The sequence below is a fragment of the Bubalus kerabau genome, chromosome 17 (assembly GCF_029407905.1).
Source record: "Bubalus kerabau isolate K-KA32 ecotype Philippines breed swamp buffalo chromosome 17, PCC_UOA_SB_1v2, whole genome shotgun sequence".
Taxonomy (NCBI): Eukaryota; Metazoa; Chordata; class Mammalia; order Artiodactyla; family Bovidae; genus Bubalus; species Bubalus kerabau.
The window spans coordinates 69,703,136-69,727,581 of NC_073640.1; the positions used below are offsets into that span (position 1 = coordinate 69,703,136).

General features: G+C 45.9%; 1 protein-coding gene and 1 pseudogene across 2 annotated transcripts; one reads left to right on the forward strand and one right to left on the reverse strand.

The window, feature by feature from the left end:
• Positions 1-1,867: 1,867 nt before the first annotated feature.
• Positions 1,868-12,636, forward strand: LOC129631024 (zinc finger protein OZF-like). Of its 2 annotated transcripts, XM_055551737.1 has the most exons (4): positions 1,868-2,291; positions 6,090-6,128; positions 7,899-8,025; positions 9,348-12,636. In XM_055551737.1, exons 1-4 carry the CDS (start codon positions 2,277-2,279, stop codon positions 10,730-10,732), a joined length of 1,566 nt encoding a protein of 521 aa, XP_055407712.1. In that variant the 5' UTR covers positions 1,868-2,276; the 3' UTR covers positions 10,733-12,636. The 2 variants fall into 2 exon arrangements, with proteins under 2 accessions (XP_055407712.1, XP_055407713.1); XM_055551738.1 differs by lacking the exons at positions 1,868-2,291; positions 6,090-6,128 and adding an exon at positions 9,035-9,157 and having other exon boundaries at positions 7,893-8,025.
• Positions 12,637-14,797: 2,161 nt separating this feature from the next.
• Positions 14,798-23,928, reverse strand: LOC129630775 (zinc finger protein 304-like; annotated as a pseudogene).
• Positions 23,929-24,446: the final 518 nt, after the last annotated feature.

Genomic DNA, 24,446 nt, shown 5'->3' on the forward strand with positions numbered 1-24,446 from the left:
ACATAAGTCTTATGTAATTGAATATCTTATCATTAAGTTTGTACTGTTTATCACTTTGACCAAAAGGTCAGACTCAAGAAGAAAGAGGTTCTTGGTCTTGTTGGATATTGAGCCTATACAGCCAAAGTAGTGCTTAGAATGGAATACGCAATTTAATGAGTGTTTGTTAACGAGGGTACAAATATGACGCTATGGATTCCCTGTTTGCTTTCAGCATTCTGGCAAATCAATCTGCTCTCTCCACATCTCCCTTCAAGCTGGTATTGTTTTGTATACAAAAAAAAAACAAGATTATTATTAATTGTTTATTAAATAAACAAACAATAAATCACAATTTAGAGAGCCAGATTCACAGACTAGCCAAGTTCCTGTGTAACAACATGCTCAGCTTCATTTTCTCACTCTCAGTCTTCAGTGTCCCTTTAAGCTTCACTAAGACCCTAACTTTGTGGACATGGCCTAGAGGTATTTTGGCCAAAACTTTGAATAACTGATGATTGGTTTCAACATCTTCAACATTTACAGATATTTTCCTGAGGTAATCTCAACTCTATGCATGGTCTCTGTGCTTGCAGGTGAAATTATATTGACTCCCCAGAAAGGAAAGAGGATCATGAAATTGCAAGGCTTTATCTCAGGGTTCAGTTGCCCCTGTCCCAAATAAGCTATGACCGTAACCATGGAGTCACTTTCCAGGCAGGAAGTGACATGTTATAAGTCACTCTTCTTTTCAGATAGGTAGATTTTAGCTTCTAGACAAGAACTGCTGCTGCTGCTAAGTCACTTCAGTCGTGTCCGACTCTGTGTGACCCCATAGATGGCAGCCTACTAGGCTCCTCCGTCCCTGGGATTCTCCAGGCAAGAACGCTGGAGTGGGTTGCCATTTCCTTCTCCAATGCATGAAAGTGAAAAGTGAAAGTGAAGTTGCTCAGTCGTGTCTGACTCTTCACGACCCCATGGACTGCAGCCTACCAGGCTCCTCCATCCATGGGAGTTTCCAGGCAAGAGTACTGGAGTGGGTTGCCATTGCCTTCTCCAAGAAAAGAACTGGATATGTATTAAAATGTGGAGTCTGAAATATGTGTCAGTTCCTGAATAGGACACACCATCACTAAACCTACGTTTTTTTCTGAAGGAACCAAAGACACGGAACATGGTCCATCTGCTTCTAGTTGCCCCACATCCCTCCTCTGTCTTGTTCACCATGGCCCTGTCTGGAGTCTTAGGTTTTTTGACTATGACCTAACACAGAGACACTCATAAACTGTAGCCAACAAGTTAGGCTACATTTATATGAAAAACAATAAGACAGTGTTTATTGGACTCCAGCTATGGATGGATGCACTTTGTCTGAGTGACAACCTGGTATCATGTGACCACTTAGTTTGGCCTGTTTTGTTGTAGTTTAGTCGCTAAGATACCTCCGACTTTGCAACCCCATGGCCTGTAGCCCAGCAGGCTCCTCTGTCCATGGGATTTTTCCAGGCAAGAATACTGGAGTGGGTTGCCATTTCCCTCCTGGATGGGATAAGGGATGGAACCCTGGGTTCCCACACTGGCAGGTGGATTTTTTTTTTTTTTTTACTACCAGCACCACCTGGGAAGCTTTGGGGACCGTCTCAAAATTTCTTTCTTTCTTTCTTTTTTAAAAAAGTAAAAGAAGGCTAATTCAGAGAGAGACACACTCCATAGACAGAGTGGGCCATCTCAGAAGGCAAGAGAGGCCAAACATCTCAAATATTACTGTCACTATACTTCTATGTGATCAGCACAGACTATGTTTCATGGAAATCTGGGTGCAACCCCTTTAAAAAGCGTGTAACTGGCCCAGTCTTCGCAGCCTGGGGACTTCACTGCAACCCTACTGGTGAGGCGGGACAATTCTCCCGAATTGGGGAACACTACCTCTTGCCAGCGACGGGAGCGCTATGAACTACATTACCCTAAAGGCACCGCGCGAGGACCCAGGGACAATGGACCAATGAAGACTCAGGACAGAAACACTTCCGTTCTAGCGAACGGTCTCTGGGTGGACCTTCCTGTGTGGGTCCCCGGCGACATATTGTAAACTCAGATCAATTCACCGTTGGAGTACTTCCTAACGCTGAGCCGGCCTGAGACCTGGGAGCTGGAAGGCCGCTGTGCCTGCTATTCCGGGGCGAGTCTCAGGCTCGGCGTGGGCGCCATCCGACCTGACTCTCTCTCCGGGTCGGGAGGAGGTCTGCAGAGCCCGACCCCGCCTTCGCCAACAGACTTCTTTGGCGGCAGCCACATTGATGGTTCCGATTCAGGTGAATCCTGCGTCCTCCGGGCCCTCCCCCTGTTCTTTTTATCCTGAGTTATCTTTGTTCTTATTAGTGTCTCCTTACTAACGTCTTATATGTATATTTATTCGTGTCCCCCAAACCTTGACTTTCCGATTTTAAAATATGACCTGCATGGGGGAAAGAAAGAGAGAACTTACTCGTGCAGTTGAATACGCAGATCTAAGATGAGTATCCGTTAACCGCCTGAGATAAAAAATATGCGTTATCAACAGGACCCCAGGAAGCCGCCTATGTGCTTAGACGCTTCAGTCGTGCCCTTGAGACCCCATGGACTATAGCCCGCCAAGCTCCTCTGTCCATGGGGATTCTCCAGGCAAGAATACTGGAGTGGGTTGCCACGCCCTCCCGCAGGGGAATCTTCTCAAGCCAGGGATCAAACCCCGGTCTCCCACATTGCAGGCGGATTCTTTACCATTTGAGCCACCAGGGAAGCCCAAAACATACCCATCCCCCCAAAGTTAAGGTATTGTCTGTTGTTATTTAAAGTAAGGGTTTCCTTGCTTTTCTCAATAGTTTTGCCAACTATGTGGGAAATATGCGACGGCTGTAGTTTAGTTTCGCTCCTTCGTTTTAAAACTTAGTGATTGGAATCATGTAAGGCTTCCCTGGTGGCTCAGATGGTAAAGTGTCTGCCCACGGTGAGGCAGACCCAGGTTCGATTCCCTGGGTCGGGAAGATCCTCTGGAGAAGGAAATGGCAACCCACTCCAATACCCTTGCTTGGAAAATCCCATGGCTGGAGGAACGTGGTAGGCTGCAGTCCATGGGGTCCCAAAGAGACGGACACGACTGATGGTTTCTTGACAGTTCTGCCAACTATGCAGGAAATACGCGGCGGCTGTAGTTTAGTTTCGCTCCTTCGTTTTAAAACTTAGTGAATGGATTCATATAAGTATTACGATGTCTTTTTCTTCATTTGCACAATATGATGTGACTTTACCCATGTTTCTCATGCTAGGTTGTTGTTTGGTTGCTAAGTCGTTTCTGACTCTGTGACCCAGTGGACTGCAGCATGCCAGGCTTCCCTGTCCTTCCTGGAGTTTGCCCAAGTTCATGTCCATTGAATTGGATACCCTCCCTCATGCAGAGTGGCCAGTCATTTTCCTTTTTGTGTAGTTTTTTATAGATATAAATATACGAGTAATGTCTTTATGAATTCTTCTGTTGGAGGCTTTCCTTGGTGTATTTGTTGTTGATGGTGGTGGTGTTTGTCTTAGTCCGGTATGTCTATAAATAGTGGTACTGTAGCCACACTTGCCGTGTGTTCTGGGAAGATACATTAAGCACACATCTGTTTAGTTTCTATGTTAACATTTTTATTGTATTTAAATTAACATTTCCGCTTACTGAATTTGTTTTCCTCCATACTACCAATTTTAACTTAGTTCTTTGAATGAAATTATTAAACTGTTTCATAATTATATTTTGATACACACTTATGCCTTATATAAACTTTTGTTTTACAGTCTACACACACACATAGACTGTTTTAGTATTTTTAAAGATTGTGCTTTTCCAGTAATATTTATTTCACTCTTAAATAGTTTTCCTCTGGTGATCTTGTAAGGGAAAATTATTGAGATATTTTATTAAATACCTGTCTTAAGTGGGCTTTGGCCTTATCATTATAAGGATATATCATTATATATAATATATATATATATAATATCATTATATTATCATTATCCTTATCATTATAAGGATAAAAAATTATAATGCTTCAAAACCATAACAGGACGTTAAGAACTCAAGAAGATATTTCCATGTTTCTATAATGAGGATGACAAGAGGTCAGGTCCTATCACTTATATGCTTTCTCTTAAGTTTAAAGAGTCCAAAATGAGGTCCAGTTATCACCAGATGCTGGAGGCAAAGCACTTTTACTCTGATTTAAGGAACGGCTCCTTTATCAGAGATTCATTTGGCATGCATAGTCAGTAGTCAGTACATGGTGGTTCTGTTCTCTACTACAGGAGAGAAGAGCATGTAAGAAATTACAGGTAATCTGTCTGAATATTTATGGAAAAGTTTTAACATCAAAGAATATGGATAAATAGCAAAAGTACATGTTCTTGAATTATACTATATAATGTTATAATAATTTCAAACCAGAATTTAATCTGGATTATGTAAACTGGAATTTTATATACAACAATAACTTTTAATAGAACCAGAATAAAATTTGAAAAGGACATATAAGAACTTCTGGTCAGCTGTTAGAGCCAGCCACAAGTGATAGGAAGAGAAAAATGTATTACTGGCAGGGGGGAAACAGAAAAGTGGACTCAAATGGGAGTGTCAGAAACAGACCTAACATAAAATGGAGTAAATTTTGATATTTGTGGCTCAGTGTTATAATAGCGCTAGGTGACCTGCCACAGGCATTTCCTCACCAATACAGTCCCTTATTCTTCTGGCTCATTGGGTTGCAATCACACTAGCCTCGAGGGTGTTACTCAGACACACCAGACCTGACTCTGATAGGGAGGCTTTGCACTTGTTTATACCACTGTTGAAAAACCTTTTCTCAAGTTATCCACGTTGCCGGGGCCTGGATCCAGGGAATTCGAAGCGGGGATGGCGTCGGCGAGGATCAGGAAACAATTGCTTAATTAAACATTAATTAAGGATATAAAGAATGGTTAAATAAGGATAGCTCAGTGAGGAAATTCAGTGGAGAAAAGAGGCTCAATAATTCAGCCAGAAGGTGAGAGAAAGAACGACATGGGGAGACCAAGTTTCAGTGAACAAGGCCCGCACTTTGTTTTCCAAAGTAGTTTTTATACCTAAGTTATGCATAGAGGATAATGGGGGAAGGGGTAGAGTCATGCAGTAAGCCAGGCTTTCTTCCTGCAAACTTATCATATGCAAAATTTAAGTGATTTGCATCATCTTCTGGCCCGGAGGCCTGTTAACATTTTAAGACCCTTTCTTCAGAAAACTTATTTTTCTCTAAAGGTGATTAGTCAGGCGCCACCCTCCAAAAGCATTAGATAAAGTTGCATTCCTACAGGGCAAAGGTGTGGTGGGCTATAACAAGAAAAAGAATTAACTCAAGGGTTCAAGGTTACAAACATTAAAGCTACTACTTACACCAATTATATTAATCAGTACACTGCCAGGGACACAGCAGGTAAGGGATATGGAGACTTAGCAGCAAACATTGGCCCAACAAGTGAAAAACCCTTCACCAATACAATTTCTAATCAGTCTTTTAACTGCTCAAAGGAATCTATTTAGACAGTTTAGAACATCTCATGCCTCTCACAGTTGGGAGGCTCTGAGCAATCACATGTGGCCGGAAAAACCTATTCGTGCAGGCTAGAGGACTTCCAAAGGAGTTTGTAGGTTGAAATACTGTCACACCCAGGAACTTTATTAAATGGAGCTGTAAGTTAACTTTTTTTCAGAGAGGTAGTGGGGGACAGTGCCCCATAAAGTCAGAGGTGTAGGTGAGAGCACAAAGCAGAAAGTAGGCAGACTCTGGTTTTGGGGGTAGATGCTTGAGAATTTCCAGGGGGACTCCTGAGGCTTGATCCCGCCTTTGCGTATGCCGAGCCTCCTTCCTCATGACCTTTGCCACGGGCGGAGCTCGCTCCCAGCACCACGTGACTTTTTGGCACAACTGCATAACATTTTCTGCCCTCTTTTACATGGCTTTAGTTTTCCCTTATGTCTGACTGAAATATTAAATGGTTCACTCATTAATCTTTTGTCTGTTGCTGATGGGTATTAAAGTTACATGGCCCTTCTCTTCCCACAGGTTCCACATTCAGAAGAACCACGTATGGACCCTTCACTGGTGAGTGTCTGGTGTCCTGGATGTCTTTTGCTGCTATTTTTCCTGGACTTGATGTCTGGAGACCCTAGAGAAACCCTCAGCCCAGGTTTCCAAGTCCAAGCCAAAGGTTCCATGGGGAGATTCACATTTTTGGCAGCCAGTGGCCTAAATGTGAAAGCTTGTCTTAGGTACTGGGGAAGTCCACACAAATGCTTGAGGATGCAACTGAGATGAGTGTGTTTTAGGACTTGTAAGTCTCTGTTAATGTCTGGTGAAGACAGAGAGCAAGAGGGCCAGAGTCAGGCCTAGAATGATACTCTGCTGAGAAGCTGTGCTCTCAGAAGTCTGTTCAGAGTGACGGCAGCCATGGCGTATTTGGAATAGAGGAGAAGAGTTATCTGACTTAGGTTTTAAGAGGCTCCCTCTTAAGTGGAGAGTGCAGAACAGACTAAGGGAGGGAAAGACGAGGAGATAATCAAGGAAGCTATTGCAGTCATCCAGATGAGCATTGGTTGCGACTGGACAGAGGGGTGGATATGGAGGTAGGAGAAATACCTGGCTTCAGGACTTTTACAAGTAGGGCTAACCAGATTTTCTAAAATGGAGGGGTCATACATAACACCAGAGTTTATTCCCTTTGCATCTGGAAGGGTGGAAGTTGCATTAACTGATTAAGGGAAGTCAGTGGTAGCAGTCGTTTTCACTGAGAATATTAGGAATTGGGTTTTGGCCCTGATGAATCTCAGATGATGTTCCAATGACTCTCAAATATAGGAGACAAATGGGTGGTTGAACATGCAGCTCTAGAGGGCCAGGGAGGCTTCAGGATGCAATTATGGGACAAGGGAACAGGGGGACTGTTACAAAGGTCATCAGCGGGAAGGTGTGTGGGGTCAGCAGGTGGCCCAGGTTTTCATGGGAGAGTGGCCGTGAAATTGATGCATAGGGAAAGCAGAAATGGAGATGAAGTGATAGCAAAGTCAGGCTGGTGCTTGCTTCTCTTTCTGTGCAGTTACCAGGCTTTTGTGGTGGAACTTGGGGAGTTTGTGACAGGATGTCATGTGAATTTCTGTAAGGTGTGTCAAGTAGGTGTGGATTTTGAATGGCTGTTATGTGGACAAAGATTGGAATTGGTAAGGAGACATAATGTGCAGTATAGAAATGGACCCTTACCAGGGGTTTTTAGGTCTGCATGTTGTGACTGAGGTTGGAACTAGGATCAAGGCCTGGTGAGGAAGAACAGGGCTGGTGAGCTACCAGTGGAAAGTTGGGGTTTGGTGGGATTCTGTTGCGTTGAATGGGTTTTCAGGTGTCATGTGCAGAAAGATACATGAGGAGACAGGAGACATGACAGTTTTGTGGTCCAGGTGCTAGTGTTGGGGGTCAGATGTATGAGGTCGTCCAGCGGGTGACACCGATGTGGGGAAGGTGTGTGAGCAAACAGTCCCCGTGCCCTCATTCCAGGAGGTTAAGAGAGGAGTATGAGCCCACGTTGCTGGCATTTGGGCTGCATCACCCTGGGAACTGTCAGGCTGCTGTCTTGCAGGAGAGGGAGTAGGCCCTACATCCCAGGCCCACAGTGTAGAAGGCATCTGTCTGCAGATGTGCGTGTTGTTACTGGGGTTGGAGCTAGTGCTCAAGAAAACATGAAGAGTTTTGGGTACCACTGCCCTCTTAAGTTGGGTCGCTGGGGAGGATGATGACCCCGGGGTGAGTTTGGACTAGGTTGGGGGTACTTATGGGGTCCTGGGGAGACAGGCTGCTTATGCACATCTGTTCCCATCATCACAGGGCCCTGTGACCTTTGAGGACGTGGCTGTGTACTTTTCCCAGGAGGAATGGAGGCTCCTTGGTGAGACCCAGAGACGCCTGTACAGCTATGTCATGCTGGAGACCTTTGCACTGGTTGCGTCCTTGGGTAAGGCCCTCACCCCTGTCCCAGCGTCCTGGGCAGGTCTCTGACTTTCCGCTTTTCTCCAAGGCAAGTCGATTCATCTCACAGCTGGACAGTAGGCACCTCTCTATTATTGCTTCCCTGTCCTCTGTGCTGTGGGTACCAAGGCTGAGTGAATGTGTGGACCAACTCCTTTCACAGGAAGCCCCAGTGCCAGCGGCTCTGAAGTTTTCCTAGTGAAGGTTTTCTGAGCCAAAAGACTTGGAATCAGTTCTGTGGGTTCTTAGCCACTCCCTGCTGAGATGACTCTGTAGACCCCTGCACATTTGTGCTCCAGGCTCTTCCCCCTTCCAGCTGACATTTCCTAGGCCCTCACTGTACCAGCAATTGTTGGGACCCAACATAGTCACTATTTCTGGGGTTCACCTGGCTATTTCTATGATACCCCCCATCAAAGATTTTTTATGTGATAGTGTCTGTTTCCTGAGATTATTTTGGAATTAATTGCCCCCGTGGGCCAGTACTGACCACTCACCTGTCCTATCTTTCCCTTAGGACTTGCATCTTCTAGGTCCCATGTTGTTGTCCCGTTGGAGCTGGGAGGAGAACCCTGGGTACAGGACAGAGTGGACATGACTCCAGGCACAGCAAGAGGGGCTCAGAGTGGGCCTGGCCTTGGTGATTGGCATCAGGGGGAGGAAGTGATGTCATGGCTGGATTCAGACCATATCAGGAACGTGTCCTGTGCCCAACACTATTTTGGTGCCAAGGCCAGTGACGGTGAACCTCATTACTCTCTCTCCTCCCCACTCCCGACGCTTTGCTCTTTCCGTCATACCTACTCTGACATTGCGCCCAGGATTATCCCTCACCTCTCTGCCTTCTACTCCTCGGTGGTCCTCTCCATCTTCACTTCTCTGCTTTTCAATATTGGCCTACACCTAACATGTCATGAGGCCTGCACTTATCCTCAAAACGGTCCTTGAACACCAGCTACTCAGTAACAGTTGGATTTTCCTGGGTCTGAATACAGCTTTGCACACAGCACACATGTGTTCCCAGCAGCCAAGGCCCTGGTGAAAACCGTTCCCGGAGGCGTGAGTTGTGGACCCCTGGTTCCCCGTGTTCTGCACCCCATCCTTGTGTCTTTTGCCTGGTGAGTTGTCCGTTTTGTGATGTGTAGTGGCCCTGTCCACACAGCAGCCCTTGCCTAACCTGCTCCCACCTCCCTTGTCCTGAAAATAATCCCATGGATTTATTCTTTCTATGTCAGACATGTATTGTGACAGGGCTCCCTACTTCTACCAAGATCTACATGAAATTCACCCCCATTTCTTTGCTTTCAGGTTGTCGGCAGAGAACAGAGATGAAGGAGAAAACTTCTGAGCAGAATGCTTCTGTAGAAGTGCCACAGATGATTACTTCAAAGACAGACCTGTCCATCCAGAAGGCCTATCCCTGGGAGATGGGTAACCTGGATGTAGAAGGTGGTCTGCATCTCACTGAGGACCTGGGAGTAAACCCTGTCCAGACACTGTGTAGGGCAGGTGTGAGATTTCAGCAGCACAGTGGAGAGAAACTCTTTAGAAGAGACATGGGGAAGGCCTTTATGAAGACTCGTATTGTTCATACAACCAAGAAGTCTTTCCCGTGCCAGGAGCCTGGGAAGGATTTCCCTGTTGGCTCTGACCTTCTCCAGCACCAGCTCACTCCACAAGGGGACACTGAGTGTGTGGAGGCCGCTCACAGTGGACCGAGGCACTACAAGTGCAGCGACTGTGGGAAAACCTTCTGCCGCAAGTACAGGCTTGCTCAGCACCAGAGAGTCCACACTGGAGAGAGGCCTTACCAATGCAGCGAATGTGGGAAAACCTTCAGCTATAAACACATACTTGTTCAGCACCGGAGAGTCCACACTGGAGAAAGGCCTTACGAGTGCAGGGAATGTGGGAAAGCTTTTAGCAACAGACCCACACTTGTGAGGCACCGGCGAATTCACACTGGGGAAAAGCCTTATGAGTGTAGTGAATGTGGGAAATTGTTTAGCCAAAGCTCCAGCCTTAACGAACATCAGAGAATTCACACTGGATCACGGCCTTATAAATGCAATGAATGTGGAAAATTCTTTACATCCAACTCCAATCTAATTAAACACAGGCGGGTTCACACAGGCACAAGGCCTTATGAGTGCAGTGAATGTGGGAAATTTTTTAACCAAAGTCCCAGCCTCATTAAACATCAGAGAATCCACACTGGGGAGAGGCCATATGAATGTAGTGAATGTGGAAAAGTTTTTAGCCAAAGCTCTACTCTCATCAAGCACCAGAGAGTTCACACTGGAGCAAGGCCTTATAAATGCACTGAATGTGGAAAACTCTTTAGCCAAAGCTTTGGCCTCACTCAACACCAGAGAATTCATACTGGAGAAAGACCATATGAGTGCACTGAATGCAGAGAATTATTTAGCCAAAGCACCCAGCTTACTCAACACCGAAAAATTCACACCAGAGCAGGGCCTCTCGAGTGCAGCAAATGTGGAAAAGTCTTTAGTCAAAGGTCTACTCTGATTGAGCACCAGAAACATCACAGCCCAGATAGACCCTATGAGTGCAGCGAGTGTAAGAAAGCTTTCAGCCGAAGGTCTAACCTCCTTCGTCACCAGAAAGTTCATACTGGGCAAAGACCTTCAAATGAGATGAGCAGAGAAGCAAATAATGAACTGTCTCCTTAGCTAATACATCTTACTGAATGGGCTCTGTGAGGGACTCATCAACTGGAAGTTGGATGCCACCCATCTGCACAGCCCTAGTGTGGAGAGTACCTGTGGGTGCCTGATTCGTTGGAAGCTTTTAAGGAGCTGTGCTGTACTTTCTAATCTGCCCATGGCCCTTCCCAGACTTCATGTCACTGTGAGTTTCTGTGGTAAAAATCATCTTACTTCTACCAACTGGTGGTCATCTCAGTGTGATCAGGGTTGGTAGACTTTTGTGCTCATGCATTCTATGGAGGAAAGCTTGAGTAGCCTGAGCACTTGGATGTTATTCTCTTACGTCTAACTGACTAGAACATTGGCTTAACCAGCTTTGACCAAGGTGACCCAGTCTGCATTCTGCTGGTGGCTTGTTTACCCTCTTCAGTGGCATTATTTCATGTCATGCTCAGAATGGGTTTTTCCAGCTGTGTGTCACCTGTTTGGGAACTCTAGTCCTCAGTGAGGATAGTATCATGGCAGAGAGTAGTTTTCATTGCAGTTTTGGTCTAATTTGCATTGTTGTCCAAGGCCTCCTGGGGTAGACTGCAGGGTTTTGTTGTGACCTGAATGTCATAATTTTTGGTTTCAGAGGTCACCCTGAGATGAGAGGGCAGCCATGAGAACCACCAGTGGTTTTTGGAACAGCATGAATGTTCTGTTTTCATAAGGGATGTCACATCATCCCCCCAGTACTGTTCAAGGGAAGAAGTTCTGTAGGTCCAGCTGGAACAGAGCCATGTGCCATAATGTCCACAACATGGCAGGCTGGTGTTGCTGAGTTGGATTACAGACATTGAGCAGGAACCATACTTGGTACAGAAGACACTCGGAATTAATAGGTCCTGAGAGACTAGCAATGAAGGAACGGGCCTTTTCTAAAGTTTCATCCACAAATGTAACTGGTTGTTTAGGAGGTTTTTTTAAAGAAATTCTCCAGATCTACAGAGCTACTTCCTCCTGAGCCTCCAGTCAGTCAGACTGAATAATGTAAAGGTTTTAGGATCCTCATAGCATCTGCAGATTGTTTATCTCAAGGCCATTGCTGCACAGTTGTGGAGGAAAAAAAGAGGGAGAGTGGAAATCCTGTAGTCCAGGCATGTGACTTTTTAGGACCCAGGCAGAGTTCCTGGAGAACTCAAGTGGAAACACCTTCCATCGCTCCTCTGTCTTCATTGCTACCGGGACCCAACCCCTCGCATGAGACATGGAAAGGTGATGTAGTTAATGTGTTGGTTTCCAGAGTTCTACTTTTCTAAAAAGGAGATTCGGATTTTTATGTGAAGCCAATTTTTATTTAAACTTAATTGAGCTGTATAGTTGGTATGCAGTGGACTGAATATACTTAAAATGTGTAGCTTGGTAACTTTTACTACGTGTAAAATCACAGAACCACCATAATAACAAACATCCATTATTCCCACATCTACCTTTTGAAATCTCCCTGGGCTCCCAGGCAACGGATTCAATTTACTTTATTTCACATTCTATTAGTTTTCTAGAATTTTAATGTCATTGGAATGTTAATGTGTTTACTTTTGTATTTGCCTTTTTCTTTCATGGTACATAATTACCTTGAGAATTATCCATATTGCAGATATGAATGGTTGTGTTTTTGTTTGTTTTTGCCATGACACAAGGTTGTGGGATCTTAGTTCCCCAAGCAGGGATTGAACCCAGGCCCTCAGTGGTGAAAGCACAGAGACCACTGGGGAATTCCCTGATAGTTAATATTTTTAATTCCTGAAAAATACACTGTTTGGATATACTAACCTATTGACTGTTTATCCACTTATCTGTTAATGGATGAATGGGATTTTGCACTTTGTTTCCAGCTTGGCTATCACAGAAAGTTTACTGTGAACATGTACATTTTCTTAAATGAATATATGGTTTCATATTCTAAAGTGAATGATTACCCTTTTGGATTCCCATCAACAGTATTGGGAGCATTCCAACTCCCCTATATTCCTCACCTGTACTTATTTGGTGTGGTCAGAATATGAAATACTACCTATTTTCAAAATGTGTAGTTACCTCACTATTGCCTGATGGTCTGTCTGGGTGAACATTTTTAATGTGTCCACCTGCCAAGTGCATGTCTTTGATAAAATATTTATAATAGTTACTTACTATCTGGTAGTGAATTTTGGCTGATATTTCCTTTTTTATGAATAACTAAGAAGACAATAAAAGAAATGTGTTAGAACTTGACTTTTCTTCAGTTCAACTTGGCTGGGTGGAATGAATGTGGTATTCCCCGTATATAGTCCTCATTATTAACTCATTCTTCACTACTTTCTAAAGCCTCAAAAATTTATAAAACAGCAAATCGACCCCTGATTGTAGTGTTTGCCAGTTTCCCTGGTACAAATACTCCAAACTGTGGCAATTTCAAGCTGTGAATATGAGGTTGTTACCAAACCAGGTAATATTTCCAGAGGTGCACAAGCCAGAAACGGAGACACTAAGACTTAAGCGAGGGGGCAACTGGAACCTGCCAACATGGCTCCTCTTGGAGTCTGTCACATTATGCCATCTTCCTTTGCTACTATCATCTGTATCCTTTTCACTGTAATAAACTGTAGCCACTGAGATCTTAAGTTTAACTTTTTATTTCCCCTATAACAAATAAGTTTCTCTAGAACTATATATTTTTCCCAATTTCACTGAGTAACTACATAATCATTGTTAATGACTTTTTGTAATATTAAAGTATTATTAATGTTTAATTTAGCACAGGATTTAGGTAAGAGGAGAAAAGGAATAGATTTTTGGATAGGGAGGTTAAACTCAACAGGGGAACTACGTTTCTGAGGTGGCGCTAGTGGGAAAAACCCCGCCTGCCAATGCAGGAGACTTATATAAGAGACATGGGTTTGATCCCTGTGTCGGGAAGATCCCCTAGAGGAGGGCATGGCAACCCACTCCAGTATTGACTGGGGGATTCCCATGGACAGAGGAGCCTAGTGGGCTACAGTCCATAAGGTCAGACACTACTGAAGCAACTTAGCATGCACACACAGTTTCACTACCTTTTCCCAACAGTTGTCTTAAAACTCCAAATGCCAGTTACCTCTGAAGATCGACCCCAGCTGTGAGTCACATGCAGAAAATTGTAGAATTTAAACCTTGGACCTGAGCCGAATTAAAACATATAACTAAAGATTCTTTTCAACCCAAGTAAGACCAGCAAGTAGTTATTTTAAAATTTAGAATTCTTTAGGGTACATCTAACTAAGGTCATCTAACTTATACAACTTGTATACATGTTGGTTGGAACATAAGATGCTAAGCTTATGTGATAAGGTGACAAAAGCTGATTGGAAACTGATCAGGAAGGGATCAACAGGGAGTTCTCTTTCCACAAAAACCCTGAGGGTCATAGGAAAGGAAGTCTAAGGCTCCTAAAATCCAGACCTGAAGTGAAGGTGAAGTCGCTCAGTCGTGTCCAACTCTTTGCGACCCTATGGACTGTAGCCTACCAGGCTTCTCCATCCATGGGATTCTCCAGGCAAGAGTACTGGAGTGGGTTACCATTTCCTTCTTCTCCAGGGGATCTTCCCAACGCAGGGATCGAACCCAGGTCTCCCGCATTGGAGGCAGACGCTTTAACCTCTGAGCCACCAGGGAAAAAAAGAAAAATTGATTGCAATTTAATCAGCAAAACAAAAACATGTTTAAGCTGTAGATTTTCAGGACAGACTAGCACATTTGGACAGGATCCAAAGAAACATGTCCCTGCAGATGATGAGCAGAGGCTAAGGGGCTCACATCCCAACCAACTGCCTATTGACGAGGACACTTGCAAATAAATAGAATGAACACTGGAGAAAGAATTTCCTATCTTATGAAAAAAAGCTGACACAAAGAATATACCTCAAAACAGGGTGCCCTGAGGAAGGGAAAGTGCCCAATAGCCTGCCATACCCTTTAGTACTCAAGATATCTTGAGTTGACTGTACATGGTCATCCTCATCAAATTCTGGTAGACATGGAAGATAATGCTACATCAATCACCAACAGCTTAGCTCAATCTCTTCCTGACAATGGAAGGTATTTCAGATAACCCAGATTTCCCCCATTTCAGCCATAAATACTTGGACTGAAAAATCATAAGCATTCTTCCCACTCTGGTACCATCCCTGCAAATTTAATAGGAAAAGACTTATTAAACTATACACTGCCCAATATCCTAATTACAAGGGAAAAATTTAAAGGAAATGTATAGCTTTATTTACAGTTTATTACAGAAGAAGAAGATGTCAATAACCTAACCTTACTTATTGAGAAACCTGGAAAATAACACCAAACCCTAAAACAAAGATAAGAAAGGAAATGATAAAATTAGAACAAAATATTGAAACAAAACTTTTAAAAAATCAATGAAGAAAAATGTTGGTTCTTTCAAAATTGACAAAACTGTAGGTTGACTGAAAAGACAACAAAACCAAGAGTAAAGACACTACTAACTAAAGAAATTGAAGGTATCATAAGGGAATGATTAAAAAAAACACACAAACATTTACAAAACAGAAACAGATGCACAAACTTAAGAGAACAAACTTGGGGGGTGGTGGTGGGGGGATGTGAGAGATTATTGAGTTGATTGACATGTACACAGTGCTGTAGTTAAAATAGACAACCTACAAGGACCTACTATATACAGTATATATATTCAAAACACTGAAATAACCCAGATGGAAAAATAATTTGAAAAAGAATACATACATGTATATGTATAACCAAATCACTCTGCTGTCCACCTGAAACTAACAGAATGTTCTTAATCAACTGTACTCCAAAGCCGTTCAAGAGAACAAAATTGAAAAAATTACTTGACTATTTTTATTGAAAGTCTTCCCACAAGAAAATTCCAGGCTTAGGTGCCTTCACTAAGGAATTCCAGCAAGCATTAAAAAAAGAAGTATCACTCATCCTTCAAAACTCCTCCAGAAAATAAAGGAGGAGGAAACAATTATTCTTTGACATCAGAATTACTCTGATACCAAAGTTGGAGAAAAACAGATCTATAAATCCATTACTATTCATCTATCTATACAATACACTAACAAAATATCAGAAAACTGACTCAGCAATATATACAATGGATTATACAAGATGATCATGTGGGATTTCTTGCAGGAAATGCAAGATTAGTTCCCATGGACAGAGGAGTCTGGCAGGCTACAGTCCACAGGTTATACAGAGTCAGACATGACTGAAGCGACTTAGCACGCCTGCACCATTTAAATAAAAGACAAGGAAAAAATTAAAAAAACCACAGCCACGTGATGATTATCTCACTAAGTGTTAAAAACTGGAACAGAAACCACAGAAATAGATCCACACTAATACAGTAAACTGATCTTTGAAAAGGGAGCAAAGGCAAAGGAATGGAGAAAGGATAGTCTTTTTCAACAAATTGGGCTTAAAAACATGATCCAGTGGTTAGGACTCCCTGCTTCCACTGCAGGGGATGTGGGCTAAAATCCTTGGTTTGGGAACTAAGATCCTACAAGCTGCACAGCACGGAAAACAAACAAAAAAAACATGATCTAGATATAGACCTCACACTTTTCACAAATATTTTCTCAAAATGGATAATGAGCCTAAATACAAAACAGTAAAACACATAGACGATAATACAGGGGACACAGACCTTGGGTTAGGCAATGATGTGTTAGACACAACACCAAAATACAATCCATGAAAGAAACACTGAGTAATTTGGACTTGACTAAAGTTTAAAATTTCTGTTCAGCAAAAGACACTGTTAAAAGAATATGAAGATATTCATCATATGTCATTAGAGAATTGCAAATGAAAGAAACAACAATATACTATTACTACATACGTACTTGAATGGCAAAACCCAAAACATTGACATCAAATACTGACAAGAACATGGAGCAACAGGAACTCTCAGCTACTGTTGGTGGGAATGCAGTATGATACAGCCACTTTAGAAGGCAGTTTTTTATAAAACTAAATATTCCCTTACTATGTGACCCAGCAAATCATGCTCTGAGGCTTGAACCCAAATGAACTGAAAATGTATACCCACACAAAACAATGCACAAGGCAGGTTTAGCCATAGTGCCAAAACTTGGAAGCAATCAAGATATCCCTCAGTGGATGGATGGACTGTGGTACAACCATACAATGGAAGGTGATTCAGTAATAATTTATACACAAATCGTCACAGCGGTTTTATCTGTGACAGCACAAAGCTGGAAACACCCACCTTTGCCAGTGTGAGTCCTATAATCTTCAAAAGGGACACAGTGCATTGACTCCATTCATAAGGCCTTTCTCCAGTTGAAGTTTCTGGGCATTAAACAAGTTTAAGAGATGCAGCTAAAGGGTCACCAAAACTGTGGTATTCATGAGGTCCTTCTCCAGGGTGAGCTTTCTGGTGCTGAACAAGATGGGAGCTTCTGCTATAGGCCTTCCTACATTCACTGCACATGTAATGCTTTTTCTCCAGTGTAAACTCTTTGGTGTAGAATGAGGATGGAGTTGCGGCTAAAGAATTTCCCGCATTCGTTGCACTCATAAGGTCTTGCTCCAGTGTGAACTATCTTGTGTTGAACAAGGTGGGAGCTACTAATGTAAGCTTTTCTTCATTCACTACGCACATAAGGCCTTGTTCTACTGTGATGTGTCTTTTGTAGAATGAGGATGGCGTTGTGGCTAAAGCATTTCCCACATTCACTGCATTCATAAGGCTTTGCTCCAGTGTGAATTCTCTGGTGCACAATGAGGTTGGAGCTATGGCTAAAGAGTTTTCCACAGTCATTGCACTCATAAGGCCTTTCTCCAGTGTGGATTTTCCAGTGCTGCACAAGCATGTGTTTATAGCTGAAGGCCCTCCCACACTTGCTGCACTCATAAGGCCGTGTTCCAGTGTGCATTATCTGGTGCTGCTCAAGTGTGTCTTTGTAGCCAAAAGCCTTCCCACATTTGCCACACACATAAGACTTTGCTCCTGTGTGGACTCTCCTATGTTTAATGAGGCTGGAGTTATGGCTAAAGAATTTTCCACATTCAATGCACTCATAAGGCCTCGCCCCGGTGTGAATCCTCTGGTGCTGCACGAGGTGGGAGCTTCTGCTGTAGGCTTTTCCACATTCAGTGCAGTCTTAAGACCTTTCGCCAGTGTGAACTCTCTGGTGCTGCACAAGTGTGCTTTTACGACCAAAGGGTTTTCTGCATTCATTGCACTCATAAGGTCTTTCCCCAGTGTGAGTTCTCTGGTTCTGAACAAGGTGCAAGCTTCTGTTGTAAGCTTCTCCACATCCACTGCACATATATTGTCTTTTGCCAATGTGAAATTTCTGGTGGGTTTTTAGGTGAGACAGGTGAATGAAGGCCTCTCCACACTCCTTACACACATGTGATGTTTCCCCACCATGAAGAAGAGCGGATTTCTCCTTGGACAGATTTCCACACGGTAGGCACCTAAAGGCTCGCACTTCAGCCTGAGTTGTCTGGCTGTTGAGGAGAGTGAAAGCGCTCAGGAAGGCTTTCTCATTGTCAGCGCATGAGTTATCACTGTCTCCCTGGTGTCGCCCAAAGTCTAGTCTTTTACTTGCACATCCCCGCAAGTAAAAGTCTCCCTAACTCATGGACAGCTCTTCATACGTGAGGCCACATTATCATTTTACTGACAGGATTCTTACCACTATGTGGTTTCTGGTGCTGATGAAAGGTTTCACTCAACAGGAATCCTCGCCCATAGGGGTCACAAGTGTACAGGTTCAGTGAAGGGCATGACCCCTGGTGTTCATCCAGGTGTTAAAATGCCTTTCAAGAGCAGGTCACCTGTCTCACATGGGTGAGCTTTCTGGATAAGTGGACAGGACCCAAGAGTCCTGAACTCTGACACTAATTCCATAAAAACACTCTGCTCAGAAGGAGCCTCCTCATTGTCTGCTTCACATCAATAACCTGAAAGCAAAGAGCTGCTAGTGAAGGACATGCTGACTTCAGTAAGAAGCAGCAAGTCCATCACCTCCGAGTGTGTGACACACCAGTGAGTGAGTCCACGGGCCTTTGGCAGGATGAGGGGGCCAGGATCAGTGAGGAAGGGCCCATTGTCAGTCCTGGGCCTTGGAAGGTATGGAGGACTTCCAATGATGAGTAAAGACACAATGATGGTGGACAGTACTGGAAGCAGAGGCGAGGTCTCCAACTCACTCCTCTAAGAAGGGTTTAAACAGGGTTTAAACAGTACTCTTGCCTGGAAAATCCCACGGACGGAGGAGCCTGGTGGGCTGTAGTCCATGGGGTCGGTAAGAGTCAGACACGACTGAGCGACTTCACTTTCACTCTTCACTTTCATGCATTGGAGAAGGAAATGGCAACCCACTCCAGTGTTCTTGCCTGGAGAATCCCAGGGACGGGGGAGCCTGGGGGGCTGCCGTCTCTGGGGTCGCACAGAGTGAGACACGACTGAAGCGACTTAGCAGCAGCAGCAGCTGTTGGTGTCAGGCGAGCTTGGCTCATCTGTCAGAAGGTTCTGTCCAGGCCCAGGAAAATCTGATTGCAAGTAAGTAGCTGGCTCTTCAGGACTACATAGGGATATGTACACAACTCATGACACATTAATGCAGCCAATGTTGCAGAGCGTTGCAGGGTGAGCAGAGGGGAATGAGTGACATACATGGAGGCCAGAGGGGTGGGAAAACAGCCAAAGGGACGGAAGATAGGAGAAAAACGTCAAGTGCCAAGAATGGTGAGGAAAGGGAGAAGTGAGGTACTGCTATGGGCCTTGGCAAGAAAACACTGGTGAACACAAAGCAGGCTGACGGTACGATGTGAGCCCAACCCTCAGATGGCTCTCTCTCAGCTCCCCTGCTCTGGGCTGTCAGTGTGGCTGGAGACAGGTCCACCCACAGGCACCCAGGGCTTTCTGCCTCTCTGCCACTGGGCACCTACATGGGATCTGGAAGGTGGAAGTTGTAAAAACAAAACAAAACAAAAACCAAACAGAGCACAGATGAGTGGCCCAGATAGACCCATCTCAGAGAGAAGAAAAGGTTAAAAGTAAAAAGACAAAAAACCACGTAGGAGGATTTGGCAGAACACCCCTATGCCCTCCACAAGCAGTGACATGTCAATAGCTACAATTTCTGGCAAAGTCAGTCCCCAAGAACTGTCAGCCAGAGGATGGGGGCAGAACATAGACAAGACACATCATGAGTCTAGACGTGCCCAAGCCAGGGAGAATCTGTGAAGCCAACTCAAAAGCCCTGAACTCTTAACCTTATCCAGAAAGGCTTTGGGCAGCAGGTGTCAGGACTGCTCAGCGAGGGGACACTACACACAGCCCTGGGCATCCACAGCCCCTGCCCTGGGAACCAAGACGGGAGGGGGAAGAGCCCCTGATTTGGCAGGACAGGAAGAGCTGCCCCCAGGGCACCAGGGAAAAACCGAACCCAAGGACACTGCAGCAGGCATGTGGGCCTGTGGCAGGCAGCCTCTCTGATGGCCCCAGGAAGACCTGTTGCCCAGTGTTCTTGCCCTTGCATGAGCCACTTCCCTTGACCAGAGGCTGCACTGACTGACCCATTTCTAAGAACAGAACAGAGAAAAATGATGGGATCACTGTTTCCAGGTCGGGTTAGAAAAGGACAAGCTACCGTCCTGGACATTCTCTCTGCTCAGAAAGAAGGTTCCTTCCCTGCTGTGAGATGCGCTACAGAAAGGCTAGGGTAACAAGGAAGCCAGGGGGCCTCTGACAAACAGCCTTACAGTCCAACAAGCCACAAGAAACAACCTCTTGGAAACATAAAACATGAGTGAGTTTGTGAGTGAGATCCTCCCGAGAATGGCCTTCAGATGAGAACAGTTCGGCTGGGAGCTTGATAGAAGCCTCGTGACAGACCCTGAGCCAAAAGCACCAGGTAAGCTGTGACGAGTACCCGACACACTGAAACTTACATAAGGCCTTTTTATTTTTTACATCACTCACTTTTGGAGTAGTCTGACATGTACCAATAGGTAACTGAAACAGGGACTTACCCAAGGCAGCCACATGTGCGAAGTTCTCCAGCATCACATCACGGTACAGGAGTCTCTGAGCTTCCTCCAGCAGCTCCCACTCCTCCCGGGAGAAGTGCATGAACACATCCTCGAAGGTCACACCACCCTGCCACAATGGGGACAGCTGAGCCCACACACAACAGGACTCTCCAGGCCCCCCGCTCACCTCCCACCCACTGACTCCTCTGCTTCCCAGCTTCCCAACTCGGAGGCAATACTTGGCCATGACACCACTCCTGGCTGCCCTCTCCTGTCCCTCTGATCACCGTGTGCAGCCCAGAGCAAAATCAGGCAGGCGGGCAGACAGACTATGTAAGCCATGGGTCCAGCAGGAAGGGCACCAAACACTCTCCTGCTGGCATCCTCCTGACCATGCCTCCCAGAAACAATTTTAAGGCCATCAGTCCATGCTCCTCCCACCATGTACATCACTCTGAACCACACCTTCCTCATATCTGGGGTCCCCCTCCATTAAGACTAAAAACTTTCCAGTCTACACTTCCAAGGCACACCCCACCCCTGAAACTACTCTGCACAGTGTCCAGGAAGAACTCCTTTGTGTTTATGACAGGCTGCACTGCCACCCCAGCGCCTGAGCAAGACACCCAGTGCTCAGCGCCCGGCTGGGACCTTCTTTGCCACCATCAGCACTTCCGTGGACCACTGCGCTAGCCTCCCTCACGCCCACACTCCATTCTCAACCAGACAGCAGCCAGAGGGAGCCTGTTTTGATTCAGAGCATCTCTCTTCTCTTCCAAATCTGCCATGTCTTTTGTGCCTGCTACTTGTTCACTTAGTCATGTCTGCCTCTCTGGGACCCCAAGGACTGCAGCCCACCTGGTTTCTCTATGGGATTTCCCAGGCAAGACCACGGGAATGGGTTGCCATTCCCTCCTCCAGGGGATCTTCCTGACCCAGGGATCAAACCTGTCTCTTGCATCTTCTACACGGCAGGTGGAATCTTTACCACGGAGGCATCCCGGAAGTTCATGTCTTTCATCACCTTCAAAACAGAAGCCCAGCTCCTCAGCCTGCTATTGTTGCCCAACTTCTGGCCTTTTTCTCAACAGACAGAATTAAGACCTGTGGTTTCTTGATGACTCCCAACTCAATCTTAACCCCTTAAGCACTTGTGTAAGCGGTTCCTGAGTCTAATACACCGTTCCACTCCTCCTCCTACTGGCTGCCCAAAGCAGGAACCTCTTCATATAACTCCTGGCTTAGATTCAGGGTGCTGGGCTAGAAAAGGACTCCTACTGTAAGGCCCCCAGACTGAAGCACAGAGGGAGGGACAGGTGACGAGTCCCAGAACATCACTACTTCTCATCAAAATCTCCACCGGCCCTAGTTTAAAAACATACAAAATCCACACACTCTCTAATGTCCACTTTTGGCCCCACCAGCAATACACCTGGGCTATTGCAGTAAATTCTGCCTGGTCTCCCTGCCACCCTCAGGCTTCCCCAACCTTTCCACTCTACTTAGAGGGAGCCTGTCGACACCGACGTCAGATCACCTCCCTTCTGTGTTATAAACCTTCTGTGGTTCCCATCACCGTCAGAACTGAGGTCCAGCTCCCCAGGCTGCCATACCAGTTCGGACTCCTGACTGCCTGCTCTCTGTTCTCAGCACACATAACCGCAGATACCTGCCGTTTCCAGAAAGTGCCTAATTCATCCTCACCTCCAAGTGCTTGTACCTGGGGTTCCTAAGCCCTGCAAACCATTTCGCACCTCATCCCGTCAGCACTGGGAAGGGGTTCCTTGCCACATGTTCCCTTCACCGCCTTCATACTCGAAAGAAGGGAGTGACGAAGGCCAAGTTCGGAAAGCCTGAGAACACAACATCCCCCACACCTGAGTCGGGAAGGCTTGAGGACTCTCCACTCACCTGAGCCCGGTCCATAAGCGCGGCAGCCGCCATGGGGTCCTGTGAGCAGAAGCGGGTTGAAAAGCCGGCGGAACCCGCGCACTCCCCTGGGTGTGGTGAGCCCGAGAGGACGGTCGAGCTCCGACCCCCAATCTCCTGCTGGTCAAAAGGCGCAGAAGTTTAGGATGCTGCATCCGGAAGCGGACAAGGACAGAGGGCGGTTGCGGAGGCCTCCGAAGGAGCGCAGCCCCAGGCGACAGCTCCGCGATAGGCGGCCCGTCCCACGACAGCAACCATGTTTCGTAATAACCAAGCAGACAGAAGTCCCATCTTTTTTTCTGTCCTCTGTTCGCCTCTCCAGAGGCTCCCCAAAAGCGGACCCCAGTGAGGACTCCCAGCCTACACAGGCACTCCAGAATCCTGGGCACCACGCGGATTTCACGTGGAATCCCGGAATCCACGTCACAAACGCGACGCCAGAAATCCCGCCTCTGCTTGCAAGGGCCTCCGGAAACGCCCATCTTCCGGGCGGCCACTGGAACAGTGCGGATGCGCTGGGCAGAGACCTCTAGGTAAAGGAGTTTGTGCGCCTAATCCACCCATGGAAAGGGCACGTTTCTGGTTCTCCCTGATTTTATCGTTGCTGAGGCGTGTGGAGGCGAAAAGGTCGGGGAGAAACTGTGGTCTGAAGCGCCAGACCTATTGGTAAAGGCAACGCGCCCCTATTTCCATGGTGACCTGTGACAACACTGTGACCCTCAGTTCTCAGTTGCAGGTTATTCAACATGGGTGGATGCCCTTCTAAGCCAGAAGCGCCTTTGGATTGTATCCTTAAGAATTGGAAATTCTTCAAAATCGAAGGGTTAAAAAAGAAGAGAGTTAAATTCTATTGTAGCAGCGCATGGCCTTTTGATCATTAGGGAATGGAGAAAAACGGCCTCCAAACCTCCAAACGAGTCTCTATATTAATACCACCATTCTGCAGTTGAATCCTTATTGCTGCAGAATGGGCACGTGGAGTGAAATTGCCTCGTGCCCGCCTCAAGAGAAGCAGAAGGGGCAGGCTTCCCACCTCCCAGATCTCGGGCTGGTCCAGCGTTTCCAAGCTCCCCACCAAGTAAACACATCCGTATTTGCAAAATGTCATCCGCGGTGCACATCAACAGACCCGCGCAGACATCGTCCTCCATAACGGAAGTGCCCGTGTCTTCAGTGATCCTGTGACAGGTGCGGCGCAGTGCCTTCTGGGTAAAGCAGTTCACTGGGTCCCAGGTCCAGGTAAGGGGCGGTGCTCCCCAGATCCGGAAAAGGTTCCCCCACACCACAGAAGAGTTGCTGGAGAGGAGGATCCTTAGGCTCTGAGGCCGGGCGGGGTTTCAGGTTTCTTAAAGGCGATGCACCCAGATTTCCATGGACTGGACTGTGGCGGTGGTGGTGGTTTAACTCTAAGTCGTGTCTGACTCTTGCGACCCCGTGGACTGTAGCCCGCCAGGCTCCTCTGCCCATGGGGATTCTCCAGGCAAGAATACTGGAGTGGGTTGCCATTTCCTTCTCTAGAGGATCTTCCCAACCCAGTACTCAAACCCAGGTCTCCTGCATTGCAGGCAGAGTCTTTACGCTCTGAGCTACACAGGAAGCCTTGTGGCTTTCAGATTTCTTAAAGGGGATGCACCCAGATTTCCATGGACTGGACTGTAGGTCCTTCATTCTGTACACTCTCTTCACACTTAGCCAGTTACTGGAACACATGCCCGTTTGGAAGGGGCTTATCCATTCT